The sequence below is a fragment of the Nuphar pumila genome, chromosome 7 (assembly GCF_984573655.1).
Source record: "Nuphar pumila chromosome 7, dmNupPumi1.hap1.1, whole genome shotgun sequence".
Classification (NCBI taxonomy): domain Eukaryota; kingdom Viridiplantae; phylum Streptophyta; class Magnoliopsida; order Nymphaeales; family Nymphaeaceae; genus Nuphar; species Nuphar pumila.
In genome coordinates, this window is record NC_143255.1 from 114,315,978 (window position 1) to 114,337,753 (window position 21,776).

The 21,776-nt window shown below is 36.5% G+C and overlaps 1 protein-coding gene across 6 annotated transcripts in view; it reads right to left on the reverse strand.

Annotated features, from left to right (window-relative positions):
• The window catches only part of LOC149833016 (BAG family molecular chaperone regulator 1-like), a 45,000-nt gene extending 23,479 nt beyond the window's left edge, over positions 1-21,521 (reverse strand). For 3 of the 6 annotated variants that reach the window (XR_016433393.1, XR_016433390.1, XR_016433392.1), the window contains exons 1-4: positions 20,411-21,521; positions 18,278-18,534; positions 18,047-18,193; positions 14,715-14,887 (exon numbers count right to left, since the gene is read on the reverse strand). Coding sequence is in view for 2 of the 6 variants with exons in the window: in XM_090014843.1 (XP_089870969.1) it covers positions 17,712-17,900; positions 18,047-18,193; positions 18,278-18,534; positions 20,411-20,645 (828 nt within the window). In the remaining 4 variants the exon portion in view is untranslated. Of the gene's footprint in view, positions 1-13,972; positions 14,888-17,549; positions 17,901-18,046; positions 18,194-18,277; positions 18,535-20,410 lie in introns of those variants that run through there. The other 3 variants (XR_016433389.1, XM_090014844.1, XM_090014843.1) reach the window with 3 other exon arrangements.
• Positions 21,522-21,776: the final 255 nt, after the last annotated feature.

Sequence of the window (21,776 nt, forward strand, 5' to 3'; positions counted from 1 at the left end):
TGGAGGGCCTTGTCGATCACCAACTTACTATCACCAACTTACTGAGATGATATCGACGAACGATTAGTTAAACCACCGATGGTTTTGTAGTACTACACTTAGCAAGTGTAAATGATTCAAGATAGGATACGAGTGACTTAGAGTCAGCAGAAGAATTATGCTGATCAGCAGCATCGAGAACTCACTTTTATGGTTGGAGACATGGTTTTTATGAAACTATCTTCAAACAAGAGTTTGTTTAGTTTCAAAAAGAAGAGAAAGTTAAGTCTTAAATTTGTTGGATCATTCAAGATTCTTGAGTGGATCGGTGAAAAGGCATATCGCATGGCATTGTCGTCACAATATGCTCATATTCATAACGTCTTTCACGTGTGTATGTTGTGAATGTACATTCATGACCCTTCACACGCCATTCAGTATAAAGACATGAAAGTGCAAGAGGACTTGATTTGTCAAAAAATAATAGGGATTGCAGATCAATGCAATCAAGTTTTGAGATCGTACATGATTCCTTTGGTCAAAGTGTGATGGCAATACCATAACATCGAGGAGTCCACATGGGAACTGGAATACACCATAAAAGAAAAGTACCCCAACCTATTTGATTAGTCATTATAATGGTATTTTGCGGACGAAATCCTTTTTAAGGGAGGAGAAAATCTTCTCTCTGTCCTAAAAAGATCCTTCTCACTTTTCAAAACAAGGACCAAACCCCATGTTAATCCCAAATGGGCAATTCTTTGTTAACTTTCTTTTAGCTTGTTTTCATTTTGGTGAAATTATGAAAAAGACAAATTCCCTTTAAAGTTGCTTTTTAGGAAGGGATTGACTCAATCTCCACCTTGCATCCTCCCTCAAGCACTCACATCCCTCATCACCACCTAACTGTAGCATCTCTTCCTATTTCATGATTTTTTTAGGGGTCAAACCCTCTCCTCTCATTTGTGTGGTGTTTTCTATCTCTATCTTCACTCCTCTCCTCTCCTTCTCCACCAATTTTTTTTTGTTGCCTTGGAGCTCCTCAAACTCCAACCAAAAATCTTTGAGGAAACTTGAGTTTTGACACAACCTCATTTCCTCTAACTTCATTTGGTGTAGTGTGAGGTAACTATTAGGACTTTACCCTACACGTTTTGGAAAAAAGGTTTCCTTGTTTTCATTGTTCTCATATGGTATTTGTTCTTCAAGAATGTAAGTAAAATCACTCACATTTTGGGTTGTGATGTTATAACATTCATCCACCATATGTATATGTATTTTTGTAATAAATATATATGAGTGTTGATATGCATGGAAAATCTCATACTAATGTCTTTAATAACTTTCAATAGATTATTTTTGTGTAAACTAAGAATGCTTATGGAGTTAATGATTATATCTCTCATTCTATGTTTCTCTCTAGAATGTTGATGTTATGACATGCATTCAACCATGTGCATATGCAATTTTCGATATATATATATATATATATATATATATATATATATATATATATATATATATATATATATATATATATATATATATATATATATATATAAGGGTTTGTATGAATGAAAAATCCATCTAATCGCCTTGAATGCTTATATATTTGCATAAGCTTGATAGTGTGTTATTTTCGCATTTGATGTCAATTTCCTGAAGGTATATGCATAGGTAGTGGTTGTTCATTTAGATGTGTTGATGCAGTGTAGTCTAAATGCATGAATGTTTGTTTGATTTATTTAAATATATTTTTTATGTAGTTACATTGTATGTTGTAGTCTTTATCTAAATACATTTTTTGTGTAGTCTTTATTTACGTACACATTTGATATAGTCTTCATCTACATGCATTTTTTATGTAGTTTTTACATACAAATGTAGTCTTTATTTACATACATGTTTGATGTAGTTTTCATCTACATGCATTTTTTATGTAGTCTTTATCTAAATACATTCTTGATGTAGTCTTTATCTACCTGCATTTTTTATAGTCTATATTTATATACATGTTTGATGCAGTCTTCATCTACATGCATGTTTTATGTAGTTTTTACATACAAATGTAGTCTTCATCTAAATGCATTTTTTATGTAGCCTTTATTTACATACATGTTTGATGCAGTCTTTATCTACATGTATTTTTTATGTGGTCTTCATCTAACTACATTTTATCCAGTCTTTATCTAAATGCATTCTTGATTTAGTCTTGATCTAAATATATATATTGTTAGATATTTCTAAATGCATTTTAAGGAAAAAAAATCATGAAAACTGTTTTCGCTTATGGATTTTGCAAAAATTGGTTTTCATGTTTATGACGTTTAAAAAAAAAAGAACGTAGCTTTAGAAACATTCAAAGAAAAAAAAAATTATATATATATATATATATATATATATATATATATATATGTTGAGAAATATAAATAAATAAATAATATATATGTATATATATTCAGTTTTGAACCAAAGTATATAAAGCAATTTTGAAGATAGGTATATGCAGTTTTGAACCTAAGTATATAATGCAGTTTTGAATATAGGTATATGCATTTTTTAACCTAAGTATGTAATGTAGTTTTTAACCTAAGTATATAATGCAGTTTTTAACATCGGTATATACAGTTTTCAACCTAAGTATATAATGCAGTTTTGAACATAAGTATATGAAATTTTGAACTATGCATATATATATATATATATATATATATATATTCAATTTTGAAAATAGATGTAGTTTTTTCCTTTAAAATATGTACATATGTAAATTGGTTGGCCCGATGTATGTATACACTTAACGGTTCAGCCTAACTGAACCGATACGTGCATGTGTTTAGCCCATCTGAACTATGCATGATCAGTTTATATATATCAAATTTAAAACAAAGTGTACATATGTGTGAACCGTGATTGTGCATGATCAATCCATCTAACAGATGAATGCGTCATAAAAGTTTTAATCATGTCCAAGCTTCAATATATATATATATATATATATATATATATATATATATATATATATATATATATATATATATATATATATTGAAGCAGGTATTAAGTTGAATTGTTTTACTAAGGTCAAAATCCGTTATGTACTTTCGATATTTCAGAAATGTAAAACTTCATTTGTGATGTAAATTTTGTGATAATACATGTGCATGAATTGAATATGTAGTGTTGATACATGCAATGAATATGAAGCATGATATGTATGATGTTCTATGTATGAGATGCATGTTTTTTCAACTATTGATGGTAATTGAGCATACAGCCCAAGGAATGTTCTTGGTGCAATTAGGCACCAATGTGTAGATAATATTGCTATACATTGAATATTGTGATACATGTGAGCCATGTTTGTATGTTTGATAGCTTGGGTATGAGCTTGAGTATCATAAGAACTTATGAGGTTTGCAAGAAAGCATTATACTCATGCATAACATCTACACCCTTGACTTGTTATACCTGTCTTCATCGGTGGAGTGCTCTTATGGGCTAAAGGTGCCAGAGCAACACAGAATGAGTTTGAGTATATAAAACTGCATCACAATGTCACTAATGCCCTGGAAGGGGTACTTGGGCTTCTAAGCTCTAATTTGCCTCATAGAATGCGGTACATGAAATGCTAAAACATTTAATTAAGAAAATTCTGTAACTCATTCACACTTATGATCTACCTAAGAGAAGGTAGATGATATAGCCTTGAGTGACACTAGTGCGTGCAAATTCACCATGTTTTACTGAACACTTATGGGAGCAATGACGTCTCTTTTGGTCTCCAGTTACTCAAAGTTATTAAGGTTGGAGATATCCAAGTGTCCTAAGAGAGATACCCCTACTAATGCAGTTAGTCCTAAATGCATCCTTACCGAACGTCTACGCCTTTGTGAAAATTCTTTCTGCCATGAGTCACCCGCTTTGGATATTTGGTCTGTTAGGCACTTAGAAAAAATGATTTATGTAGCATAATAAACACCCATTGTGACCTAAATAGATATGAAGATGATACTCGTGTATCTGAAGATGTTAATTAAGCAAAACAAGACATGCATTGATACAATGAATGTTATTTGTTCTCTAATGTTGAAATGCATGTTTGCTATTTGCATTGATGTTGATATTTATGTTTGTTATGCATTAATGTTGAGATATATGTTTGCTATTTATTCTACTTCAATTATATCATAATTATGTTGATTATTGAACTGTGATATCATGTTTGTGGTGAATGCTCTGGTATGTGCAACCTTAATGTTAGTGGTATAAACTAACTCACTTTCATAAGTTTGACCCCATTTTATGGAGATTACAGGTGATGTTTGATCTACAGTGTGGTGGTACAATGCAAGGGTGAGGTCATTGTACCATGTTTCTATCATTTCGTCGACCGCAGGATATTCTTTGTCTTTTTGAATCTCAATTAGATTGAGATGATTTTGGCTCATATGTATGGACATGTTTTTGTTCAAATGATTAATGTTACATTGTGCTTTAAGTTGGAATGATATTGCTTTCTATTTTAATTCTTATGGAGTTGGATTTTTTATTAAATTTTTTAGTGTGTGAACCTAGATCCAAGTCCAGTTAGAAATTAGATCAATTCCAGTTTAGAGTTGTTAGTTTATGTAACTCACCCAGGGTTGTCTAATTTAAAAACCAAAACTATTTTTGTTGTGTATCAATCCTCTCAATTGAGTTGGATTATATTTCAAAAAAAAAAATGGTTGAAAATTTTTATTTATTTCGAGTTAAAAATTTTGGAGCATTAGATAGAAGACATAAGACATTAGAGTAATTTATTAAAAATACTACATACTCACATAAAAAATAATTCATTAAAGAACGATCAACAAATCCTACATTTTGTAAAGCATATGTACTCTAATATACTATTATTTGTGGTTTTGCCTGTTGTGGCCAACCTTAAAACAAACATTGCACTCGTATGGCACAACATCCTTGTAATTTGTTCTTCGTCCATTAACCTTAGGACTCCTTACTTTACAAATTACTTTTGATGGATAGACAACTATAAGAGTAGATGAAGCGATATATGACATTATCCGCCATCGAGAATAATGAATATTGATTATATACAGCTCAATAGGATTTAACTATGAAGAACTTGTCACAGTAATTCTCTGGCAGGTTGCCCTCATAAAAAATGCATGTAATCGTACGTTTACAAAGAATCCCTCTAACCTACTGTAATGCCTGCGATTTTTCAAGAAATTTTAGTAAATTTTCTCGAATATCATTATATGTAATAATTTGATAATGATTGTATGTGTTATACAATATACATTAGACTTGGTCTTAGATTAGGACTTAGAAAAAAATAAAATACAAGCACTCAAAACGCCAATGGGCCTTGTTGACCCTAGTAAAAACCAATTTTTGAAATACATTTATGAGAAAATAGAATTCTTAAAAAAAAAAATTAATAAGCTAGACAAATCATAGTTCAGAAGAATTTCACATGCATTTGGGAATAATTTGGTTGGTATTTAGAGTCATTCCATTTAAACTTAAATTATAATTTTGAAAGAATTGAAATCCAAAATAATAAATAAAGTCAATTAGGAAAATAATTAAAATAGAATAAAATTTTTAATTTAACTAAATTGGTAGAGGTCTATAGGTGGGCCATCCCATCCCATGTGGCACCTCCATGTTGACTTAAGAAAAAAAAAAGTTAAAGCTTTAGATTGAAAAAATTTTAAAGTTACCAAAAACCATGTTTTGACAAGTCAAAACTTACTAAAATCATTAGGGAAGGCCTCCCAAGGGGTGGGGGGGACGTCCCATCCTAGACCTTTCTAGGATGAGGGAAAGACATTTAGAAGGAAAGAAGCAATAACAAAGAATATGGAAAGTGGAAAAAAAAAGAAAGAAAGAAAAAAGGAAAAAAAATAGTTTGACAAAGTCAAACTTGCTTGTCAAGCAAGCAAGTTTGATATTAGGCAATATGGAAAGGTGAACCCTATATGAGGGCGCCGACCAGCCCATATGCATAACTATTATATAGTATATACTATATATAATACATAGTTAGATAGAATATATATATATATAAGAAACAAGAAATAAGAGGAAAGGAAAGGGAATTGGTGATTAGATCAAGTGTTGAGATTAGCCCAGCCCATTGACCTAATTCCCATAATGCATAAAAAGGGAGGGGCTCACGCCCCTCTTATTTGCCAATTTCTCATTGTTTTTGCACTCTTTAATCTCTCTTTTTTCTCCCTCTTGTTTCTTCTTTCATGTTCTTCTTTTATTCTATCTTCGTTGTAGTTTTCCTCTTGTGCAACCAAGAGGTAAACCTACGCATGTTGGTGGAGCGGGATGAGCATCTAAACACAGCCACAAGTTTGATATTAGGCAATATGGAAAGGTGAACCCTATATGAGGGTGTCGACCAGCCCATATACATAACTATTATATAGTATACACACACACACACACACACACACACACACACATATATATATATATATATATATATATATATATAAGAAACAAGAAGGAAAGGAAATTGGTGATTAGATCAAGTGTTGAGATTAGCCCAGCCCATTGACCTAATCCCCATAGTGTATAAAAAATGAGGGGCTCATGCCCCCACTATTTGCCCATTTCTCATTGTTTTTGCACTCTCTATTCTCTATTTCTTCTCCCTCTTGCTTCTTCTTTCATGTTCTTCTTTTCTTCTATTTCTGTTGTGGTTTTCCTCTTGTGCAACCAAGAGGTAAACCTACGCACGTCGGTTCGCTTGGGAGGATCAATTTTTTTGGTTAAGAAAAGTGTTCTCGTGCAAAAGGTAGGGGGTTCTATTCTCTACACGTAAATTAGAACTTGTAGGCACGATTATATTTCGATTTTTAATAAAACAAACCATGTACCGAATCCCCCCATGCATGGGATTGAAGTTGAGTTTGTCAAAATTAAAATATAGAGGGCTTTCGAAAGAAAACCCCTCTCAAAAATCATTTTTGTTAAAATCGAGTTTTCTTGGATTCAAATCAAAATTTTGTTTTCGTAATAATATGCATGCATACACTTTGGATCAGGAGTGTATACATGCCTATACATGTGATGTAATCCATAAGTTAGACCTTACAAAAAAATATGCTAAACGGCTATGGGGTTCGAATACGGGCAAATTGGGCTTATCCGATTAGCTCAGATTCAAATTACCAAGTTGTTAAAAAGAAAAGTTGTAACGCCCCAAAATCCATGACTTGAAATTTCTTATGAAAAGCTTGAAAATCTTGAAATCATTTGTTTATCAGAGTTTTTAAATAATAGTTTAGCGGAAAAAGGCAAGTCAATGGACCTTGGCTGCATTACAACGTGAATCAACCCTTTTTGAACTCCAAACCTCCATTGAAAGCAAAAAGCTTAAAAATGCAGTTTTAGAATTTGAACAACAGATTTGCAACTCACAATATTTATTGAAATCAAAAGAAGGAATTGAATAATACAGTTCTAATCATTAAGGTTTTAAAAGAAACTTTCAAAAGAAACTTTATACCATATTTACCAAAATATCCTCAGGAGCGAAATGTCAGGAAAAGGGTCTCGCCTTGAACTCATCACATCATCGTGTCGTCGCAAGCTGTCTCAACCTGACCACCACTTGCCCATGAAATGGGTCAATTTTGCGAAAAACTAGTAGGAGTGCAAAAGACAAGAAGGAACAAAGATTGCAATAAGCAAGATAATTGCTCAACTAAACAAGAGAAACAAATCAGAGCTAACCATACATGCTATCGAGTATGGCAAGCAAAACTCCAGTAAAGCAAAGTAGTAACGGACAAAGTGCTAAACAAGCAAAGTAAGCAACTAGAGCAGTTTGGCTAACTCTACAAGTAGGGAGTAACTAACTCCACCAAGCAATCAAACATAGTAAGTAGGGTAACTGAATAAGATTAGCAATCATAACCAAGCTTACTATGTATGCAATAACCGTTGAATTCTCTAGTTTACCGACAAGTAATTATATAAATCATAAAGTGCAAGTCATTGCACAACAAGCACTTTATAAGCTATATGTGATAAGCAATCACACGACAACAGTTATATATTAATCATAAGGTATAGGCAGCTTGTAAGACAAGCAGCTACATTAGTTTTAGTTATAGACAGTTCATAGATTACGAGCTGTGAGTAGTTACATTCGTCATAAGAGACGCAAGCCAACAAGTGCTACATTGCAACAAGCACGTAGTTCAACTAAGTAGTAAAGCAAGTCACATACTAATATATAGCAACTAGCATAATGTTATCATTATAAGCATTTAACTAGTATGAGAAGCTAGTTACTACTTAGCAAAGAACTGCGTAAGCAATTTAACCAACTAGAGTAATGCCTCGATAGACATGCATAGCTCAACGAGTAGCATACTGAACTATCGAGCAAGCAAGCAATCAATTCATGTCACAACACGCATATCTCATAATATGTGCGTAGGTTATATTTTGTTCTCATTATTAGCTGGCCATTGTGGGTACGCACAAGGCACAAAACTTAGAAACATCCGAGATCGATTCGGAGGTTCATTATGCTATGTATTTTATGCTACCCCGAATGACTAACTGAGCCCGCTCCTAAGGGGATGGTCAGTGACCAAGAGAGCAAGTCCGCAAAAGCATTTAAAAGCTTATGGATGCATCCAAACTTCTGCAGAAGTGGCTATCTTTGTAGCATTTTTCCTAACCTCCGATGACTGGGAAAGTCAAGTCTTTTGCCTGTGACTGCCATTAATGGCTTGTCCATCCATCAGAGTTTTGTACCATCCATCATCTCTCTTGATGAACCATGTCGAACAGGCACAACGAGGGTTTCTTAATCGTCATCCCATTCTACATGTTCTGGTCTTTCGACCCACTTGAGTATCTTGCCTGTGAAGGCGCATAATTATCATTATGTGAATTACACGCACCATTGCGCGTTCAAGGCAACCACACACCTCTCATTCTACTTACCACAGTACGCAATTGTACCTGTTCAAAAGTACAACCACGATGAGAGAGGTCAACTCATAGTGAGGGTAGAAACATCACTATTTTATGATCTCAAACACGTGACATTGCACGTTCGAGGTGAACACAACCCTCTCATCCTACTCATCGTAGTACGCAATCGTACATGTTCAAAAGTATAACTACGATGAGAGGGATAATGATTTCTCACAGGAAATCCCCAACACAACTGCTTTACAAAAGTCCACAGCGAAACCATTCGAGTTTCAACTTATCATGCTCACGTCCTTTGGACAGTTACGAGTCTCATGCCTGTTAGGTGAATACCAACATTACATGATTACCTTATAGTGTCAAAACATGTTTCGAGGTTACTACAGACCTCTCATCCTGCTCCTCGTAATTCAAACATATCGTTTATGACTAAGAATATGACTATGAGGGGAGGAGCATGGATTTCTTAGAAGAAATCCATCAACAATAATCTCGCGAAGGAAGGAAAGGCACCAACTATCTTAACTTCACCAGAAAGCCTAGTAACTAGGTCTCGCAACAGAGGTGATGCAACAACGATCTAACGATGGTGCAGGTTTCTTAGTAAAACCTTCGTCCAATTCATGCGCATGCCCCTAAACAGGGTTATCTGAGTCGTATCTAATACGCGAACTGAAGTTGTAACACACTTCTCCCAAATACATCGATTTGGGGGGGGGGGGGGGGGGGGAAGCCCCCTGTCGGCAAAAGGAAAGGAAAGGAAAAGGAGAAGGGGTTACCTGAGAACGCCTACCGGCGGCATGACGATGGTCGTCGGTAGCAAGCAGAGAGAACACGGGGGAGAGGGTTGCGGCTCACAGGGGGGGAGCAAGGACAGGGAGGCTGCTACTAAGGTGGTCGTCGGTGACGGCGATGGCTGGGATGTACCATCGAGAGGGAAGAGACAGTGGAAGGAAGGGAGCGCAGACGGAGATGGGGGTTCTCGTGGTCATCGAGGTGTCTGCCAGACACACAGAGGAGGAGGTGGCGGGATGGCATTGGTTGCCGACAGCTCCGATCGACGGCAGCAACACAGGAGAAGCAGGGAGGAGAGAGAAAAAGGTGAGGGAGACGGGGCCAGGGGATCGTCGATGCTCGGAGGTCGTCAGCGACTCTGATCGCCGGCGTCTGCAAGAGGCCGAAGAAATAGAAGGGAGGAGAGAGAGAGAGTGGCTAGGGTTTCACCCCTTGCCCCTCTCAGCCTGCATCTTTTAAAGACGCAGGCTCTCGCAAAGGTTTGAGAGCCTGAGTTGGGCTCGGGTTCAGGTCGAACTCGGATCCGGGCCCGAGACGACGGACATGTGTCCGACACGGATTTTTTTTTACAGGCTTTACATCCTACCTCCCTTAGAAGAATTTCGTCCACGAAATTTCATGTGATGGTTATCAGCAAAGATCACAGTCTAAGAAAATTGGTATTGACCAGGATGCACGTGTGTGCAAGCTCCTAAACACATAAACTTCTAAAGAGATCAAGACAATACATAATGAGTCCTTGAGAAAGGTTTAAAGCCAACAACTCTCTCGAATAGAATATATACATGATTTCGTTATTAAACTGTTGTCTTTAACAAGAGTTTATACAGAGTCATAAAAGGGGGGGTAGCAGAAGACTATAAAAATGTTTATTTGCTATCTTCTACTTAATTCGACACGGATGAAGAGACCCAACAAAACATTGCTCTAGCTTTTTTTTGTTCCTTCAACGGGGTCTCTGAATGTATCATTATCAAGTCATTGTTTGTTGCTCTCACTATTTCTAACAAATTCTTTGTCCTGAACAACCTTGATTTATTCTCATCTCTCAAGGCCTTATGCAACCAATTGTCACCTATTACAACTTACTTAAGGCGTCATACTTTCTGAGAAAAGTCCACCCTTTCATAGAAGGTCCAAACATGATCTAAAATCAATAAAGATCTGATTCTCACATCTGAGTTCAGCATATAATTATGTTATAACAGAAAGCCAAATTTATAGATTCATAACTAGCTATTAATATCAATCTCAGAAGATTATCAGAGCTCATCATAACTTTTCATGTAATCAAAATTCACAAGTTTCACGCCAGATCACCTGGTCTGGGAAATATATGACCTCACAAAGAATTATCGCCCTATATGGTATACCTGGTCTTGGACAATACACTTCCTCACATGAGGTCACTGTCCTTGTGGATACCTGCTCTTGGATAGTGTACCTCCTCACAGAGATTCTACCGCTCTAGTCGGATTAGCAGATCTTGATCATATATTCCCTCACAAAGAATCCTTTGGGAACCCAATCCTCAACAAATATCATACACAGCGATACATACATCAATACAATTGACCGCTCTAGGGTCAGTAGCCACCATTATGGGCACAGGCATATATACCAGCAATATGCATCGTATCACTTCACATGTCAAAACAAATTACAAGATCACATGTTTTTCCAACAAGGTTCCATGAACCATAATCATATATCGAATTTAAACATTTATCGCATGCTCTCAATATTTCTTATCACGTGGCATATCAACCACATCATACAAAAGCATTTTACACTACGCATTGTATCATTGCCACAAAGAACATTGCATTCCTCAAATAGGACCTCAAAGCATACGTAATCAAAGCATGAGTTATATACACATAGGAACACACATAATATATTATGAATCAATTAAACTTCAACTTACGTAACTCTTACGTAATTCAATAAATTTATATAAGATTTAAGTTATATGTGCAAATATTTAGATCATTGCATCATCATATGCATTCACAATTCTTATCTCAAAGCATACGTATTTGACCCTTCTAACGTGAAGCTCACGCACATATCTTTAGACATTTTAGTCCAATATTCATGATACTCATCAATCATACAAATATGATATATTCACACAAACAATCATAATATAATCTTCTGCAACACAACAATGTAGGCGTGATATATCATTCAAAAACTAATTGTTTGTAGTCGTGATGTGTCATTCATCTAAATGGTCTAAACTAATCATTTATAGGTGTGATATGCCATCCACCTAATAAATCAAAACTAATCATTTATAGGCGTGACATGTCATTTACCTGCATAAGCATCATAATTATTGAGATGTTGTTCGCGATATATAGCCATAGAGGTTGCCAAGACAGAAGGAAAACCAAACAACCCCAAGTTTCGAAGAGCAATGAACAAATTATGGTGCACCAGGTATAATAAATATCTTGAGTCATGTGTATATTTGTCGTACTAAACATGTGTGTGAATCATATACAATTTATTTTGGTATTAAGAATAGGTTAATAAGGAAAAAAAACTATATAGCAGAACATAGAAGAACTGAAAGAGTATGAATTTGACAAAGAAACTATATTGGCAAGTAACGTAAGTGTTAGGTTTGCACATTCGTTTATTTGTTCTTTTGTTATGTTTGCATGCAGACTCATTTGAATCTAACATGAATGTACCACATTGAATTTATACTATATAGCATCTAGCAAAATTCATAGATAGACTCTTTACCTTACAGGGAAAAAAATAACTTGCTGAAGACCCCTTACCTTACCTCATATTTCTTTGAGTTCAAAAAGCGATGTTTATATTATTTTTCTACCGATTAATAAAAGTTAACTGGTAAACCTTGTATGTTCATAACAAATAGTCGCAACTAAAGTGAAGCGAAGTGGGGCAGCTGATTGCTTGGAGAGTAAAGACTTGTATCATTTTCTTGAAGCTGACATGGTAACACTTACACAACTTTTCATACTTATAAAACTTAATTTTTTATATGAACAATGACCTTAAACTAAATGCAACTCTTAATTCCTTTCAATTGGGACAATGAGCATTGAGTTCTTTAGAAAATGGACATTAAGAAAAAGAACTTCAGGCTGTATAATTCAATGCAGAACACATATTTAGCAGATAAATGCCTTAATCTCATTTTTTTATATGTATTGCAGGTTTATTTTTTTTAGCGTAATTTGGGTTCGACTCTTACAAAGATTGGACAATGTAGACCATGAAGGGTATTTCTCAATAAGAGAACGAGTAATACTTTGTATTTGTTTGTTAACTCAATTCGTACATGTACATGTTCTTGACTTGGTATGATTGATATAGGTATAATTGTGGTATATTTGTTATAGTGTATAGGCAGTACTTGGGCAGAAACTAATGATTGAACTTCATGCATGTGTGTTTATATATCAGTTATTTATTTTTTTAGATGTTCATTGTAGTTAGTTGTTTGTTAATAACCCTTTTTTCAACAAGATGTTACAAATATAAGAAATTGTATGATCAACTTCTATAAGCACATGAAAAAAAGAGTTTTCAAGGGTATGAAGCCCAATGAAAAGGTGAAAGTTAAGGAGACATGGTTAGTGAGGTGTCGGATGTCGATGTCTCGATAGCTGAGTTACATACCATAATTATGGGTTCATTGTAAACTTCAAACATTAAGGATATAAATGCACACACACATATGAGATGTGGACATTTTATTGTTCTTTTGTTATTGTTTGTATTATTTTGATTTGGTTTTTATGGTTTACGCATGCACACATACATGAATGAATGAATATATGTACGAACATGAATGTATCAAATTATCAACTTTCATAATTATTTTATGTAAACTTCTTCATCCTCGCAAATATTTGTTATTCTTATGCAAAAAATTACTGGAATAAGAAAGTTTGCATAAAATAATTGTGGCAATTGACAAATATTTGGGATAACGAGACAAATGTTTGTCTACTTTCACAACTACTTTATGCAGAATGTCAACTTTTGCAAATATTTTATGTGGACTATTCATTCTTCATAAAATATTTGTGATGATGAGAAATGTTGCATAAAATATTTGCGAAAGTCAATGATGAAAAATGTTGCACAAAGTTTTGCAAATATTATACGCGGACTTCCTCCTGTTTATATTTTTTTTCGCAGTTATTTTATGCAAACATTGTCATTCCAATAAAAACTCACTCATGCATATAAATTCATTCAAATGACATTATATACAGTATCAATGAGTTATAATGTTGATCTTCCACACAAATTTATAAAACAATCACATGCAGTCATTGTTGAGGATGTTGTTAATGGCGCGATCGTAGCTCCTTGATGACCTTATTTGTATTCTCGATAAGGTCAGCTTGACTTTATATCATATCCTTCAACATGTGGTTTCCTTCAAGCGCAAGAGTCAATTCGGATTCCAATTCACTTAAGGTCATTTTGTGTTTCACTTTAACTTTCTCTTGCTCCTGAAAGGCCCTCTTTGTAGAGGGAGAACATGCAACCTGTTGGGCAGCTATAAAATCGTTAGTGGTGGCACGTACCATGGATGACAAGTGATGTCTTCGTCATCCTCGCGTCAGTCTTCAAATTCAGAGCTAAATATCGTAGGGTAACCCTTCATCTGATTCTTTGTGGAAAGCAACAAAATTTTGTTAACTCTACGAGGGCGACTATGTAGTTGTTGAACAAACCCAAATTATCGGATGACTCGACTGGCCATTTGGCACTCAACTTTATTTATGTTGTACAACTAAATGTTCTTTCTCGCAATGTCCTTTGCCCCTACAGTTATATCAGCATTCTCCTCCTCTTTCGCGCCTTTATAGGGGCGTCAGTTTACCTATATTTTCTTCATAGTTAGGCCTATATACATACATTTATAAAAAAACATAAAAAATATCAACAACGATACTTACATTTGCCTTGGTTAGCCTGTGAAGCAATACATCCCATTCGACACATCTCATGTGAGGACCCACCAATCTTTGATCACGACCCCCTTCGCCTTCCATATTATGGCACGTGAAAATTCATGAACAAAGTCACACGTTTGGGGCCTTGCAATGGATATATGTTCCTATATCCAAACCTACAAAGATTAATATAATGATTAATAAGAATTAATACACACTACGTATCTATAAATCAAAATTTTAGGATTAATACATAATATGCAAGTATATTACAATGTTAAATAATAGATAAGTATAAATCAAAAGTTTAGGTACAATGAAGGAATAAATACCTCCAACAACACCAACAACTCGACAACATTTTTTTTCACTCTTTGCGCTACTCAAACTTGCATACAAGTATGCAAGTAAGGCTACTCCTCATGTGTATTGATCAACGTGATCCAGGTCTGAAAACAGTTTGATGTACGATGCATGAACTGACTTTCCACTAGTGTTGATGAATAAGCGTGAGTCAAGAAAGTAGAGCAAGAATGATCTTACCTCTTTGTCCATCCTATTACTACCCTTTCCTTCAACACACAGTAGCATCGCCTTCATAGTCTTTGCCTTACTAAGGTCATAGTGGCTCATAAGCCATTAAAACTTTATCTTTTTGCCTTCAAATACATTATCCTTTGAAGATCGCATAAGTGCTTGAATCTTCCCATCAATATTCACTCATTGGCTCTCTATGGCACTCAAGTTCAGTGATTTGTGTCACGTCCTCCAATATGATGGTCATCTCAAGATCTCTGAACTAGAATGTGTTGATTGCCGAATTCCAAAATTGCACGACCTTTAAGAGGGAGTGACTAATGTTTCATAGTGTGATCTCCAAGAATTTGCAAAAAATGCATATGATCCAGTAACTCATTTGCTTTTTCGTTAGTGCTACAAACCAATGATGTGTTTGTTTTCGGTAGAATTGGTGCATTCGAGATGTTAGCTCTTCTGAATCAATTAACTACAGATATTGCAATCAAAATTAATTATTCTAAAATTAGTTAAATTATTGTATATATATATATATGATAATTTAATCAATGATTGAATATAAAATTAACAATGATTAAAAAATAATAAACGAACAAAATACATGTCCACGAGCATTGAACCTTCTTCCCCGTTGTGACCTCTTCCTCAAAGCTTGCACTTTCTCCTCTATGACATCAACGGCAGACTTCTGAAGATGGTTTACATTAACCTTAGTCTTAGGGTTCGCATTTGATTCAGCCACATGATCGCCATTCACATTCACTTCTTGAAGAGGGTCCACATTAACCTCAACCCCTTGGTGAGGTACCTTCTCTGCCCTCTCCATCTTCATCTCACCATTGGCACTGTGATTGCAGGTTGCCGTATCTCTAGCTTCATCTATCCGGGCATTGAGGTTAGCAACAACCTCAATATAAGCCAATGGGTCACCCTCTCCCTCATATGCTTTCGAGATGGAAAACAAGAATGTGTTCACAAACTAACCAACTTTTCTGCACATACTACCTTAGATATGAGTCACTTTAAAATGTATAGTTGTTGTTTTTGTTGCTTATTATTTGAGCGCAACTTTGTGTGTTTATCGAGAGTTCATTTTTTGTGAAAAACATCTTTCACTCACATTTTGGGCATTGGATGTGGCTCCCTCTTTATCTATTAGTGCCCACTAAGTTGTGCTTGAAAATGATCAAGATGACCCAGTTCATAATTCTCAGTGGTCATATTATATTAAACAAATTCAAAAATTTCTACAATAACAAGACATAAAATATTGAAAAAACATTGCAAAAAACAAACTATTTGTAAGGATGAGTGAGTCCCTTAATCAAACAATGTTCCCTAATTATGCTTATAATATAAACAACGCAACGTATAAACAAACAAAGAACTAAAGGTAAGCAGGTTGGAGACCATTGGTTGAGAAACATTATTTGATTCAGCCGTGATAAAGTGTCTTATATGAATACTTACCAAAAATAGTTGTCAGAACAAGTCATTAAATGGAATCAAGTTGAGGACCATAAAGAATCCTAGTTTGTGCCTTGAGGGTACGGACAACAATTTTATATATGATTCACAAAATCTAAAAAAAATAAGAAATATCATATATACGTCATAAATTCATAATTATTTAAGTATGCTATTTACGATATTATGACATTTAGTTAGAACTAAAGTAGAGGTTTACATATATATTTATGTGAATTCATGAAGTATATCGAAATAAGTAAGATATTTGCAATTTTAGTAGTTTTAGTCTAACCGGATATGCACAAAAATATATTTATGTAAATTTTGAAGTATATGTGAATAAGTAGGATATTTGTTATTTTAATGGTTTCACCGAATGTGCGCAATTATATTTATGTGAATTCATGAAGTACATACAAATAAGTAGGATATTTGTGATTTTAGTAGTTTCGGTCTAATCGGATATACCCAAATATATTTATGTGAGTTCGTGAGGTCTGCATAAGAAAACATGTGATTCTGAATTTAAGAGTTTGCACTAGCCAATGAGCGATACAATTTTATCACAATAACTTATCAATTCACAATTATGAAAGGTAAAAATGTCCTAACAATGTTGGGTATGTACGATTTTGGACATCGGGAGAATATAAAAAATTGTAAAGTTTTTGAAAAAATGTGTCAAATTAGACATTTTTACAAAAAAAAAAAACAATAGGTGGGTCATAATTATAAAGTAATTGCTCACCTCCAATTTCAATGAAAATTTACATCTCTTCACTTCAGTCTCTAAGAAAATAAAACAATACAGGGGCTGCACCCCTAGGAATATATGACCAAAATTACCATAATTATTTATTCTGATCGATGAATGATAGTGAGAAAACTAAATACAAAGAAAAAAAGTGAAGGGGAAAGGAATGAGAGAAAGAACGAGGACCAGCGGAGACAGAGGTGAGGCTCAGGAATGTTCAGGCGATACACACGGCTTCCTTAGTCGAAAAAATTCCAATTCAGCTTGGAGGAGGATGAGGCGGGAGGTGGTGCAGGTGAGGAATCAAAAGTTTCCCACTTTGTTGTCACGACAACAGGCTGCCGAGGCGGTGCTCGGTTGTTGGGTATCATTGAGTTACTGATCTTGATCGAGTCAAGAGTTTCCACACACTTTTGCACTCTCCTCACCTGAACATATCCGAATAACTCAGTATGACTAGAGAAGAAACTTATACTTGAAGTTGCATCTAAATTGCCTAGCCTTCATTAAAAGGATGGTGCAGTGAAATGAAGAATGCTTGTTCTCAGTGCATATAAAATTTGCTGCAGTTTACCTGAATTTTCCTCTGCATTTTGGCGTCACCATCTGCCATGATACCATCCAACTTGATCAACTGAGTCATCAAGAGCTCGATCAAACTGAGCACTTCCTTTTCGGTGACTTTTCCACCTCTAGAGATGATTGATTCGAGAGCAGAGACCTGCAATGATTCATTACCCGTGTGAACAAATTCAGGGGGATCGAAGAATTTCTGTAGTTGGAGATGCACTCTCTTTGTATGTACCTGTCCTGCAAGTTTATCCACCTCCAGGCTGACCTCTGTGATCGACTTTGCCACCTTCTCCACCTTTGCGCTTCTCCTCATTTCAAGATACCTCCTTTCCTGGAGCAGAGGGTCCTCCAGGAGGACCATCTTCGACTTATCCTTCACACCAGTCATGTCCAGATAAGCACTTGAGTCCCTCTCCTTGTCTTTGAAGATGAGCTTCTGGTCCTGAGGGTGCAATCCTGTCTCTGAGGCCAGCAACTTCTTTAGCTCCCCTGAGAACCAAACAAGGGGCACCCTTTAGGTTGAGTATAAATTAGACATGGAAAACACCATTTTTTCACTTTTTTTTAATTAATCTTATACATGTGATCTATATAGTTTCTTTGGTAGAAAACAAGTTTTGGTTTATGTTTTTGCAATATATAAGTTGGTTTTCAAAGAGCTTAAAAATTAGATGACTTACAATGCACCAAAATTTCATGACTAAAAAAATCATATTTTTTACATTGAAGGTGATTAAAAGCGTGATTGGATTCCTAGCACATAAACTATGTTACACATTTATAAGGTAAGATTGAGTGGATACAGGTTGCACCTATGATTTTTCAACTAGATTGCATATACACTGGTCCTAGACAGCAGAAAGTGTATAACGCTTGTTAGAGCCTCTCATGGAATGGCTGATGTTTCGCATGCTCAAGCGAATCCCCTCCCGTGTTAAAAATACTCAAAAGGTATATGTTGTGGCATATGTTTACACACCACTGCCTCGAGGTTGAAGTGGTGGCGCTGAAAAGAAAGGGACACTGTTTGGAATCTGGTAGCTGGGACGGGCGTTTATGCATTTGGTGTTCCCAAGGTAAAATCTTGGTCAAACTACCTTGGTGGTTTCATTTGGAATCTGGTAGTTAGGATGGGCGCTTATACATTTGAGATGGGAAGTGAGGCCCTTTCTCCCTTGTATTTACACTAAATAATGGATTTGGCAGCTACCACCTCCTTAAGGTGGCTTCATCAAATGCATAAACGCACATGATTCCATCCCAGCTACCAGATTCCAAACAGGGCCTTATTGGAAGTGAAGACAAGAACCATGTCTAAAGGCCACGGGCCACGGGCCACGGGCTGTGGAACCCCACCCTAAGAAGAAAAAGGATACCAACCACAATGCGACACCTTGCCGACACTGTTGTTGATGTAAAAAGACGATTGCACCGTCATAGCTGGATTTTTCTTTATTGCAAAGGAAGTCTTCTTTTTGGTGAAAAAAAAATCAAGATGCAGACGACACGGCGAACAAAACCCGAAGCAGATTTTATCAATCGATAACTGCACGGGAAGAAACATAGCAAAAGTTATTTACCAAATGAGAACTTTACCGAAGTTTACCCCGCAGTCCTAAAGTCCTGGACACAAACTAGGTGCAAGAAAATTCTATATGGCGGTAGACATCTGATCATAATTGAGATGGGTCTTAGAACTGTTTGAATATTCCAAGTGGTAATGGAACAGTGTCGTTTAGAAGTCAAGCACGACTTCCAAATGAAGTACTGGCTGTTATTAAAACTTGGTTTCCTCTTTCACAGTTTCATCGGTAGCATCCATACCCTGAAAAAAAAAAAAGAAAATGGCATTCCTAACCAATACCAAAGGATGCAATTTTCCTTGTATTTTGGTGGAGAAATGGATTTTGTTATTCACCTACTTCACAAAACACAATTCCCCAAATCCGTGTAATGAGCGATCGTTTATGTAAAGAAGGCGTGCTAGGAGAAAACCCATTCAGAGAATATCAGGTGGAATAACCGGCAATAATCGAACCGGAGGAGGTGAGAGGTGGGGGGTGTATTCATATGGCGCGGTGGATTCCGCATGGCATGCGGGCAATCAGACCAGGCGCCTCCTGAGAGGGATGATCAATGTCGACGAGTTGCGACCAATCCTCTCACACCCAAAAAAAAAAACCCATCTCGGGTCTAGAGTCCAGATCAATACAACCACAGAAGACACGCAAAACGAAATCGCACAAAGCTTCGCAGTTTTTCACTCCAATCACATAACAAGAAGAAGGGATCACAAAAATAGGGAAACTGAAAAAATCAATATAAGTCATCATGGTTAATCAAGAGAGAGGATGAGTGGCCATACCGAATGTTGCTTGGGAGCTAATGCGGATCTCGTGGAGGAATGACCTGTATTTCACCCGGACCCGGATGGTCGGAGCGGCAGCAGCGGCCTGGTCCGACTCGTCGCTCCTCTTCTGGACCAGCATACCGCCTGGCCTAACCTCCCATTCCACCGAGTCCGTTCCGCTGCCGCTGTCCGAGCCGCTCCCGCTCGTCATCGTCGTCGAAGCCGCGCTCTTCGCCCTCATCCGCATCATTTTCCTCTCTCTCTCTCTCTCTCTCTCTCTCTCTCTCTCTCTCTCTCTCTCTCTCTCTCTCAAACGAAGAAAAAGACGCTAGATCGGCGCTTCCTTCGCTCCGAGACGATGCGGAAACGCCCAGTCGACCCGGATGCACTCTACCTCACGCGAGAGAGTCCGTGTACTCTGTGACGGAAAGAACAACCCGGAAACCGGAGAAAACTCATAAAGATCGCTTCTTTTCCACCGGATGCTCGGGAGAACGTCCGGCTAAAACGTCGGAAAACAGGAATTCCGCGTCTTTGCTACCGTTGCGGCGCCGGAAAACCAGATCCGCCTCAAAGAAGCAGGAACCCCTCTCCCGGCATGTGTAACTACGAATTTGCCTCAATAAGAGTGTCAGATCATTTCCGGAAAAAAAGCAAACTCCACTCCGTCGGGCGAAACCTCAGATCCTAAAGGATCAAACAGGCAGAAGATCGGAGAATGCGTTGCCGTTCCCAGAAGAACATAGAGCTTCAGTTCCGGCGAAGGACACCGGAAAATAGGAGCGGCGGAGGATCTCCTTTCTAGATCCAAAGGAGATGAAGAATGCCGGCAGCTCCGGTCTTCCCAATTCACAGACGCTGAGACGAAGATTGGCAGAGATCACGGCGTACCGGAACCTCTCCGATCGAAAATCCGGCCAGTAATCCACGGCGGATCGGCACAATCTGCAGAGATTCCCGAACGAGGAAGATGAGAAGAATATTTCCTTTCCGAGAATCTGAGTCTCCTTCCACGGAGAAGCACGCCGGGAATATAGAGACAGACAGAAAGAGAGAAAATGTAGCGTATTAGTACTATCATTATTATTGTTATTAATATTATTAAAAAAATTACGCATAGCTGCCCAACTTATCAAGATTTTGTAATTAACTACTTATAAGATAAAAAAATATCAATTAGACCACTAAACTTTTCAGAACTGACTCTAAGAAGGGTTTCTGCTCATTCCTTGTGGCTTGACTCATGTTGAGCTGGTAAAGAGCTCTTTTAGACTCATGAAATAGGCTCGACAAGCTCAAGCTTGAAGAACAGCTGGCCGCATGCAAGCTCATTTATGAAGTGTTTGGCTAGTGAGTTCAAATTCTATTACTTACAAGTTTG